The sequence below is a fragment of the Haliotis rufescens genome, unplaced genomic scaffold (genome assembly GCF_023055435.1).
Source record: "Haliotis rufescens isolate VD_foot unplaced genomic scaffold, xgHalRufe1.0.p SCAF_15, whole genome shotgun sequence".
NCBI lineage: Eukaryota > Metazoa > Mollusca > Gastropoda > Lepetellida > Haliotidae > Haliotis > Haliotis rufescens.
This window is the reverse complement of record NW_025963835.1, coordinates 34,004,721-34,016,809: the sequence shown is the minus strand read 5'-3', so window position 1 is coordinate 34,016,809 and position 12,089 is coordinate 34,004,721. Positions and strand designations below refer to the sequence as shown.

Sequence of the window (12,089 nt, the reverse complement as noted above, 5' to 3'; positions counted from 1 at the left end):
ACCTGTGAGGACTGTTTGACACTGACTTGGTGTTACCAGACAGGGACCTGTGAGGACAGTTTGACACTGACTTGGTGTTCCCAGACAGGAACCTGTGAGGACTGTTTGACACTGACTTGGTGTTACCAGACAGGAACCTGTGAGGACAGTTTGACACTGACTTGGTGTTACCAGACAGGAACCTGTGAGGACTGTTTGACACTGACTTGGTGTTACCAGACAGGAACCTGTCAGGACAGTTTGACACTGACTTGGTGTTACCAGACAGGAACCTGTGAGGACTACATGACACTGACTTGGTGTGTCCAGACAGGAACCTGTGAGGACAGTTTGACACTGACTTGGTGTTACCAGACAGGAACCTGTGAGGACAGTTTGACACTGACTCGGTGTGTCCAGACAGGAACCTTTGAGGACAGTTTGACACACACTTGGTGTTACCAGACAGGAACCTATGAGGACAGTTTGACACTGACTTGGTGTTACCAGACAGGAACCTGTGAGGACTGTTTGACACTGACTTGGTCTTACCAGATAGGAACCTGTGAGGACTACATGACACTGACTTGGTGTGTCCAGACAGGAACCTGTGAGGACAGTTTGACACTGACTTGGTGTTACCAGACAGGAACCTGTGAGGACAGTTTGACACTGACTTGGTGTTACCAGACAGGAACCTGTGAGGACTGTTTGACACTGACTTGGTGTTACCAGATAGGAACCTGTGAGGACTACATGACACTGACTTGGTGTTACCAGACAGGAACCTGTGAGGACTGTTTGACACAGACTTGGTGTTACCAGACAGGAACCTGTGAGGACTGTTTGACACTGACTTGGTGTTACCAGTCAGGAACCTGTGAGGACAGTTTGACACTGACTTGGTGTTACCAGATAGGGACCTGTGAGGACAGTTTGACACTGACGTGGTGTTTCTAGACAGGAACCTGTGAGGACTGTTTGACACTGACTTGGTGTTACCAGACAGGAACCTGTGAGGACAGTTTGACACTGACTTGGTGTTCCCAGACAGGAACCTGTGAGGACTGTTTGACACTGACTTGGTGTTACCAGACAGGAACCTGTGAGGACTGTTTGACACTGACTTGGTGTTACCAGATAGGAACCTGTGAGGACTACATGACACTGACTTGGTGTGTCCAGACAGGAACCTGTGAGGACAGTTTGACACTGACTTGGTGTTACCAGACAGGAACCTGTGAGGACAGTTTGACACTGACTTGGTGTTACCAGACAGGAACCTGTGAGGACTGTTTGACACTGACTTGGTGTTACCAGATAGGAACCTGTGAGGACTACATGACACTGACTTGGTGTGTCCAGACAGGAACCTGTGAGGACAGTTTGACACTGACTTGGTGTTTCTAGACAGGAACCTATGAGGACTGTTTGACACAGACTTGGTGTGTCCAGACAGGAACCTGTGAGGACTGTTTGACACTGACTGTTACCAGACAGGAACCTATGAGGACAGTTTGACACTGACTTGGTGTTACCAGACAGGAACCTGTGAGGACTGTTTGACACTGACCTGGTGTTACCAGACAGGAACATGTGAGGACTGTTTGACACTGACTTGGTGTTACCAGACAGGAACCTGTGAGGACTGTTTGACACTGACCTGGTGTTACCAGACAGGAACCTGTGAGGACTGTTTGACACTGACTTGGTGTTACCAGACAGGAACCTGTGAGAACTGTTTGACACTGACCTGGTGTTACCAGACAGGAACCTGTGAGGACTGTTTGACACAGACTTGGTGTGTCCAGACTGGAACCTGTGAGGACAGTTTGACACAGACTTGGTGTTACAAGACAGGAACCTATGAGGACAGTTTGACACAGGCTTGGTGTTACCAGACAGGAACCTATGAGGACTGCTTGACACTGACTTGGTGTTACCAGACAGGAACTTGTGAGGACAATTTGACACTGACTTGATGTGTCCAGACAGGAACCTGTGAGGACTGTTTGACACTGACTTGGTGTGTCCAGACAGGAACCTGTGAGGACAGTTTGACACTGACTTGGTGTTTCTAGACAGGAACCTATGAGGACTGTTTGACACAGACTTGGTGTGTCCAGACAGGAACCTGTGAGGACTGTTTGACACTGACTGTTACCAGACAGGAACCTATGAGGACAGTTTGACACTGACTTGGTGTGTCCAGACAGGAACCTTTGAGGACAGTTTGACACACACTTGGTGTTACCAGACAGGAACCTATGAGGACAGTTTGACACTGACTTGGTGTGTCCAGACAGGAACCTTTGAGGACAGTTTGACACACACTTGGTGTTACCAGACAGGAACCTATGAGGACTGTTTTACACTGACTTGGAGTGCCCAGACAGGAACCTGTGAGGACAGTTTGACACTGACTTGGTGTTACCAGACAGGAACCTGTGAGGACTGTTTGACACTGACTTGGTGTTACCAGACAGGAACCTGTGAGGACTGTTTGACACTGACTTGGTGTTACCAGACAGGAACCTGTCAGGACAGTTTGACACTGACTTGGTGTTACCAGACAGGAACCTGTGAGGACTACATGACACTGACTTGGTGTGTCCAGACAGGAACCTGTGAGGACAGTTTGACACTGACTTGGTGTTACCAGACAGGAACCTGTGAGGACAGTTTGACACTGACTCGGTGTGTCCAGACAGGAACCTTTGAGGACAGTTTGACACACACTTGGTTTTACCAGACAGGAACCTATGAGGACAGTTTGACACTGACTTGGTGTTACCAGACAGGAACCTGTGAGGACTGTTTGACACTGACTTGGTGTTACCAGATAGGAACCTGTGAGGACTACATGACACTGACTTGGTGTGTCCAGACAGGAACCTGTGAGGACAGTTTGACACTGACTTGGTGTTACCAGATAGGGACCTGTGAGGACAGTTTGACACTGACGTGGTGTTTCTATACAGGAACCTGTGAGGACTGTTTGACACTGACTTGGTGTTACCAGACAGGAACCTGTGAGGACAGTTTGACACTGACTTGGTGTTCCCAGACAGGAACCTGTGAGGACTGTTTGACACTGACTTGGTGTTACCAGACAGGAACCTGTGAGGACAGTTTGACACTGACTTGGTGTTCCCAGACAGGAACCTGTGAGGACAGTTTGACACTGACTTGGTGTTACCAGACAGGAACCTGTGAGGACAGTTTGACACTGACTTGGTGTTACCAGACAGGAACCTGTGAGGACTGTTTGACACTGACTTGGTGTTACCAGATAGGAACCTGTGAGGACTACATGACACTGACTTGGTGTGTCCAGACAGGAACCTGTGAGGACAGTTTGACACTGACTTGGTGTTTCTAGACAGGAACCTATGAGGACTGTTTGACACAGTCTTGGTGTGTCCAGACAGGAACCTGTGATGACTGTTTGACACTGACTGTTACCAGACAGGAACCTGTGAGGACAGTTTGACACTGACTTGGTGTTACCAGACAGGAACCTGTGAGGACTGTTTGACACTGACCTGGTGTTACCAGACAGGAACATGTGAGGACTGTTTGACACTGACTTGGTGTTACCAGACAGGAACCTGTGAGGACTGTTTGACACTGACCTGGTGTTACCAGACAGGAACCTGTGAGGACTGTTTGACACTGACTTGGTGTTACCAGACAGGAACCTGTGAGAACTGTTTGACACTGACCTGGTGTTACCAGACAGGAACCTGTGAGGACTGTTTGACACAGACTTGGTGTGTCCAGACTGGAACCTGTGAGGACAGTTTGACACAGACTTGGTGTTACAAGACAGGAACCTATGAGGACAGTTTGACACAGGCTTGGTGTTACCAGACAGGAACCTATGAGGACTGCTTGACACTGACTTGGTGTTACCAGACAGGAACCTGTGAGGACTGTTTGACACTGACTTGGTGTGTCCAGACAGGAACCTGTGAGGACTGTTTGACACAGACTTGGTGTTACAAGACAGGAACCTGTCAGGACAGTTTGACACTGACTTGGTGTGTCCAGACAGGAACCTGTGAGGACTGTTTGACACTGACTTGGTGTTACCAGACAGGAACCTATGAGGACAGTTTGACACTGACTTGGTGTGTCCAGACAGGAACCTTTGAGGACAGTTTGACACACACTTGGTGTTACCAGACAGGAACCTATGAGGACAGTTTGACACTGACTTGGTGTGTCCAGACAGGAACCTTTGAGGACAGTTTGACACACACTTGGTGTTACCAGACAGGAACCTGTGAGGACAGTTTGACACTGACTTGGTGTTACCAGACAGGAACCTTTGAGGACAGTTTGACACTGACTTGGTGTTACCAGACAGGAACCTGTGAGGACTGTTTGACACTGACTTGGTGTTACCAGATAGGAACCTGTGAGGACTACATGACACTGACTTGGTGTGTCCAGACAGGAACCTGTGTGGACAGTTTGACACTGACTTGGTGTTTCTAGACAGGAACCTGTGAGGACAGTTTGACACTGACGTGGTGTTTCTAGACAGGAACCTGTGAGGACTGTTTGACACTGACTTGGTGTTACCAGACAGGAACCTGTGAGGACAGTTTGACACTGACTTGGTGTTCCCAGACAGGAACCTGTGAGGACTGTTTGACACTGACTTGGTGTTACCAGACAGGAACCTGTGAGGACAGTTTGACACTGACTTGGTGTTCCCAGACAGGAACCTGTGAGGACAGTTTGACACTGACTTGGTGTTACCAGACAGGAACCTGTGAGGACAGTTTGACACTGACTTGGTGTTACCAGACAGGAACCTGTGAGGACTGTTTGACACTGACTTGGTGTTACCAGATAGGAACCTGTGAGGACTACATGACACTGACTTGGTGTGTCCAGACAGGAACCTGTGAGGACAGTTTGACACTGACTTGGTGTTTCTAGACAGGAACCTATGAGGACTGTTTGACACAGTCTTGGTGTGTCCAGACAGGAACCTGTGATGACTGTTTGACACTGATTGTTACCAGACAGGAACCTGTGAGGACAGTTTGACACTGACTTGGTGTTACCAGACAGGAACCTGTGAGGACTGTTTGACACTGACCTGGTGTTACCAGACAGGAACATGTGAGGACTGTTTGACACTGACTTGGTGTTACCAGACAGGAACCTGTGAGGACTGTTTGACACTGACCTGGTGTTACCAGACAGGAACCTGTGAGGACTGTTTGACACTGACTTGGTGTTACCAGACAGGAACCTGTGAGAACTGTTTGACACTGACCTGGTGTTACCAGACAGGAACCTGTGAGGACTGTTTGACACAGACTTGGTGTGTCCAGACTGGAACCTGTGAGGACAGTTTGACACAGACTTGGTGTTACAAGACAGGAACCTATGAGGACAGTTTGACACAGGCTTGGTGTTACCAGACAGGAACCTATGAGGACTGCTTGACACTGACTTGGTGTTACCAGACAGGAACCTGTGAGGACTGTTTGACACTGACTTGGTGTGTCCAGACAGGAACCTGTGAGGACTGTTTGACACAGACTTGGTGTTACCAGACAGGAACCTGTCAGGACAGTTTGACACTGACTTGGTGTGTCCAGACAGGAACCTGTGAGGACTGTTTGACACTGACTTGGTGTTACCAGACAGGAACCTATGAGGACAGTTTGACACTGACTTGGTGTGTCCAGACAGGAACCTTTGAGGACAGTTTGACACACACTTGGTGTTACCAGACAGGAACCTATGAGGACAGTTTGACACTGACTTGGTGTGTCCAGACAGGAACCTTTGAGGACAGTTTGACACACACTTGGTGTTACCAGACAGGAACCTGTGAGGACAGTTTGACACTGACTTGGTGTTACCAGACAGGAACCTTTGAGGACAGTTTGACACTGACTTGGTGTTACCAGACAGGAACCTGTGAGGACTGTTTGACACTGACTTGGTGTTACCAGATAGGAACCTGTGAGGACTACATGACACTGACTTGGTGTGTCCAGACAGGAACCTGTGTGGACAGTTTGACACTGACTTGGTGTTTCTAGACAGGAACCTATGAGGACTGTTTGACACAGACTTGGTGTGTCCAGACAGGAACCTGTGAGGACTGTTTGACACTGACTGTTACCAGACAGGAACCTATGAGGACAGTTTGACACTGACTTGGTGTTACCAGACAGGAACCTGTGAGGACTGTTTGACACTGACCTGGTGTTACCAGACAGGAACATGTGAGGACTGTTTGACACTGACTTGGTGTTACCAGACAGGAACCTGTGAGGACTGTTTGACACTGACCTGGTGTTACCAGACAGGAACCTGTGAGGACTGTTTGACACTGACTTGGTGTTACCAGACAGGAACCTGTGAGAACTGTTTGACACTGACCTGGTGTTACCAGACAGGAACCTGTGAGGACTGTTTGACACAGACTTGGTGTGTCCAGACTGGAACCTGTGAGGACAGTTTGACACAGACTTGGTGTTACAAGACAGGAACCTATGAGGACAGTTTGACACAGGCTTGGTGTTACCAGACAGGAACCTATGAGGACTGCTTGACACTGACTTGGTGTTACCAGACAGGAACTTGTGAGGACAATTTGACACTGACTTGATGTGTCCAGACAGGAACCTGTGAGGACTGTTTGACACTGACTTGGTGTGTCCAGACAGGAACCTGTGAGGACTGTTTGACACAGACTTGGTGTTACAAGACAGGAACCTGTCAGGACAGTTTGACACTGACTTGGTGTGTCCAGACAGGAACCTGTGAGGACTGTTTGACACTGACTTGGTGTTACCAGACAGGAACCTATGAGGACAGGTTGACACTGACTTGGTGTGTCCAGACAGGAACCTTTGAGGACAGTTTGACACACACTTGGTGTTACCAGACAGGAACCTATGAGGACAGTTTGACACTGACTTGGTGTGTCCAGACAGGAACCTTTGAGGACAGTTTGACACACACTTGGTGTTACCAGACAGGAACCTATGAGGACAGTTTGACACTGACTTGGTGTGTCCAGGCAGGAACCTTTGAGGACAGTTTGACACACACTTGGTGTTACCAGACAGGAACCTATGAGGACTGTTTGACACTGACTTGGTGTGCCCAGACAGGAACCTGTGAGGACTGTTTGACACTGACTTGGTGTTACCAGACAGGAACCTGTGAGGACAGTTTGACACTGACTTGGTGTTACCAGACAGGAACCTGTGAGGACTGCTTGACACTGACTTGGTGTTACCAGACAGGAACCTATGAGGACAGTTTGACACTGACTTGGTGTTACCAGATAGGAACCTGTGAGGACTACATGACACTGACTTGGTGTGTCCAGACAGGAACCTGTGAGGACAGTTTGACACTGACTTGGTGTTACCAGACAGGAACCTGTGAGGACAGTTTGACTCTGACTTGGTGTTACAAGACAGGAACCTGTGAGGACTGTTTGACACTGACTTGGTGTTACCAGATAGGAACCTGTGAGGACTACATGACACTGACTTGGTGTGTCCAGACAGGAACCTGTGAGGACAGTTTGACACTGACTTGGTGTTACCAGATAGGGACCTGTGAGGACAGTTTGACACTGACTTGGTGTTTCTAGACAGGAATCTGTGAGGACTGTTTGACACAGACTTGGTGTGTCCAGACAGGAACCTGTGAGGACTGTTTGACACTGACTTGGTGTTACCAGACAGGAACCAATGAGGAAAGTTTGACACTGACTTGGTGTTACCAGACAGGAACCTGTGAGGACTGTTTGACACTGACCTGGTGTTACCAGACAGGAACCTGTGAGGACTGTTTGACACTGACTTGTTGTTACCAGACAGGAACCTGTGAGGACAGTTTGACACAGACTTGGTGTGTCCAGACAGGAACCTGTGAGGACTACATGACACTGACTTGATGTGTCCAGACAGGAACCTGTGAGGACTGTTTGACACAGACTTGGTGTTACAAGACAGGAACCTGTGAGGACAGTTTGACACAGACTTGGTGTTACCAGACAGGAACCTGTGAGGACTGCTTGACACTGACTTGGTGTTACAAGACAGGAACCCGTGAGGACAGTTTGACACAGACTTGGTGTTACAAGATAGGAACCTGTGAGGACTGCTTGACACTGACTTGGTGTTACAAGACAGGAACCTGTGAGGACTGTTTGACACAGACTTGGTGTTACAAGATAGGAACCTGTGAGGACTGCTTGACACTGACTTGGTGTTACAAGACAGGAACCTGTGAGGACTGCTTGACACTGACTTGGTGTGTCCAGACAGGAACCTTTGAGGACAGTTTGACACACACTTGATGTTACCAGACAGGAACCTGTGAGGACAGTTTGACACACACTTGATGTTACCAGACAGGAACCTGTGAGGACTGCTTGACACACACTTGGTGTTACCAGACAGGAACCTGAGGACAGTTTGACACTGACTTGGTGTTACCAGACAGGAACCTGTGAGGACTGTTTGACACTGACCTGGTGTTACCAGACAGGAACCTGTGAGGACTGTTTGACACTGACTTGGTGTTACCAGACAGGAACCTGTGAGGACTGTTTGACACAGACTTGGTGTTACCAGACAGGAACCTGTGAGGACTACATGACACTGACTTGGTGTTACCAGACAGGAACCTGTGAGGACTGTTTGACACACACTTGGTGTTACAAGACAGGAACCTGTGAGGACAGTTTGACACAGACTTGGTGTGTCCAGACAGGAACCTGTGAGGACTACATGACACTGACTTGGTGTTACCAGACAGGAACCTGTGAGGACTGTTTGACACTGACTTGGTGTTACCAGACAGGAACCTGTGAGGACTGTTTGACACTGACTTGGTGTTACCAGACAGGAACCTGTCAGGACAGTTTGACACTGACTTGGTGTTACCAGACAGGAACCTGTGAGGACTACATGACACTGACTTGGTGTGTCCAGACAGGAACCTGTGAGGACAGTTTGACACTGACTTGGTGTTACCAGACAGGAACCTGTGAGGACAGTTTGACACTGACTCGGTGTGTCCAGACAGGAACCTTTGAGGACAGTTTGACACACACTTGGTGTTACCAGACAGGAACCTATGAGGACAGTTTGACACTGACTTGGTGTTACCAGACAGGAACCTGTGAGGACTGTTTGACACTGACTTGGTGTTACCAGATAGGAACCTGTGAGGACTACATGACACTGACTTGGTGTGTCCAGACAGGAACCTGTGAGGACAGTTTGACACTGACTTGGTGTTACCAGACAGGAACCTGTGAGGACTGTTTGACACTGACTTGGTGTTACAAGACAGGAACCTGTGAGGACAGTTTGACACTGACTTGGTGTTACCAGATAGGAACCTGTGAGGACTACATGACACTGACTTGATGTGTCCAGACAGGAACCTGTGAGGACTGTTTGACACTGACTTGGTGTTACCAGACAGGAACCTGTGAGGACTGTTTGACACTGACGTGGTGTTACAAGACAGGAACCTTTGAGGACAGTTTGACACAGACTTGGTGTTACAAGACAGGAACCTGTGAGGACAGTTTGACACAGACTTGGTGTGTCCAGACAGGAACCTGTGAGGACAGTTTGACACTGACTTGGTGTTACAAGACTGGAACCTGTGAGGACAGTTTGACACTGACTTGGTGTTTCTAGACAGGAACCTGTGAGGACTGTTTGACACAGACTTGGTGTGTCCAGACAGGAACCTGTGAGGACTGTTTGACACTGACTTGGTGTTTCTAGACAGGAACCTGTGGGGACTGTTTGACACTGACTTGGTGTTACCAGACAGGAACCTATGAGGACAGTTTGACACTGACTTGGTGTGTCCAGACAGGAACCTTTGAGGACAGTTTGACACAGACTTGGTGTGTCCAGACAGGAACCTGTGAGGACTGCTTGACACTGACTTGGTGTTACCAGACAGGAACCTGTGAGGACTACATGACACTGACTTGGTGTTACAAGATAGGAACCTGTGAGGACTGTTTGACACTGACTTGGTGTTTCCAGACAGAAACCTATGAGGACTGTTTGACACTGACTTGGTGTTACCAGACAGGAACCTATGAGGACTGTTTGACACAGACTTGGTGTTACCAGACAGGAACCTGTGAGGACTGTTTGACACTGACTTGGTGTTACCAGTTACCAGACAGGAACCTGTGAGGACTGCTTGACACTGACTTGGTGTTACCAGACAGGAACCTGTGAGTAATGCTTGACACTGACTTGGTGTTACCAGACAGGAACCTGTGAGGACTACATGACACTGACTTGGTGTTACAAGATAGGAACCTGTGAGGACTACATGACACTGACTTGGTGTTTCCAGACAGAAACCTATGAGGACTGTTTGACACTGACTTGGTGTTACCAGACAGGAACCTATGAGGACTGTTTGACACAGACTTGGTGTTACCAGACAGGAACCTATGAGGACTGTTTGACACTGACTTGGTGTTTCTAGGTCCCGAGGATCACTGCAGGTGTACGACTTCTCCGCTGACCAGACAACTAAGGGACTGCCCGAGATCTGCCATTCCTCCTATGACCAGCCCGACACCTACAACTACAACATCCGCCTTGCCGTGCCGTATGACACAATATGAACTGCTGTGTGTGTGTATCAACAATATCAACAACTACAACATCGGCCTTACAGTGCCATACCACTTGAAACAAGCTACTGTGTGCGTGTGTGTGTATCAACCATATCGACAACTACAACATCCGCCTTGATATGCTGTACAACTTGAAACAAACTATTGACCAGATCGACAAGTACAGCATAAGTCTTGCTGTTTCATCCACAGTATATGCCTGGCTGTTTCATACAACTCGATATGAACTACTGCCTGTGTGTCAACCAGGCCGACACTTACATCCACAGTATATATACCTTGCTGTTTCATACGACTCAATATGAACTACCGCGTGTGTGTCAACCAGGCCGACACTTACATCCACAGTATATATACCTTGCTGTTTCATACGACTCAATATGAACTACCGCGTGTGTGTCAACCAGGCCGACACTTACATCCACAGTATATACCTGGCTGTTTCATACGACTTGAACTTCTGTTTGTGTCCATGCATACGTGTGTATACAGAATACTGTTCCTCCACTGTAAAAAATAAGAGATGTGCTTCTTTGTCTCTTTTTATACTCTTAAATGATTTTTTTGTCATTGTTATTACTAAACTCAGATCATGAGTTACTGAACCTTCCCCTGGAGAGCTCTAGTAGTGGCCCAGTGCTGGCCAATCACTGCTATCATGTCACTAGATTACACCATCATACTCTAGGATGTATACACTCACACAAACACATCTGAAGACTTCGGTTTTAAAAAAGATTTTAGCAATAATAAGTATTTTGTTTTTTTATGTCCAAGATTTTAATGTGTATGTGTAAATCACCATAGACAACCGAACTGGGATTAGCAGTGTCTGTGATTGTGTGTACATCAGTGCATTAAACCAGGCAACCTTCAGTTTTACATGGACATACTGACTAATCATAGCATTTACTTGAGACAACTTTACAACAACGAACATGTTGCTGGTGAAACTGTATCATACTGTACAATAAATGTGTACATTTGTCAACTAATGCTTGTTTGTGATATATATAGAACCTTTTGTGGGGCATACTTGGTTGCACTGACTTCACGTTCTGGCTGTGTGGAGGCCGCGATCTGCAGGTCACGTGATCCAGTCTCATGTATGGTCCTCAGTCTGTCCGCACTAGATGATGGGACAATCAAGTGTTTTATGTATTTGATCTTTTCTCTCACATGAAGTGGACGTGTTGAACAGCAGATTTTGATGAAGCAGCTGTAAAGTGCAAGTATCATGATAAATAGTGATAGATTTGTCTTACATGGTTATGTAGCCAGTATGATGTTCAATGCCATGGCCGGGTAGAGAAGTTTGAAAGCGTACACATAGCGTAGTTAAGCGTAATGAAAAGTTTGTATTATCACTCACTCACTCACTCACTCACTCGTTCACTCACTCATTCACTCACTCACTCACTCACTC

At 47.7% G+C, this 12,089-nt stretch overlaps 1 protein-coding gene across 1 annotated transcript in view; it reads left to right on the top strand.

Moving 5' to 3' along the window:
• LOC124151869 (F-box/WD repeat-containing protein 8-like) overlaps positions 1–11,654 on the top strand; it is a 43,219-nt gene extending 31,565 nt beyond the window's left edge. Inside the window, exon 11 of the mRNA XM_046524539.2 lies at positions 10,510–11,654. Within this exon, the coding sequence (XP_046380495.2) occupies positions 10,510–10,651 (142 nt within the window). The 3' untranslated portion in view covers positions 10,652–11,654. The remainder of the gene's footprint in view (positions 1–10,509) is intronic.
• The last annotated feature ends 435 nt before the right edge of the window (positions 11,655–12,089 follow it).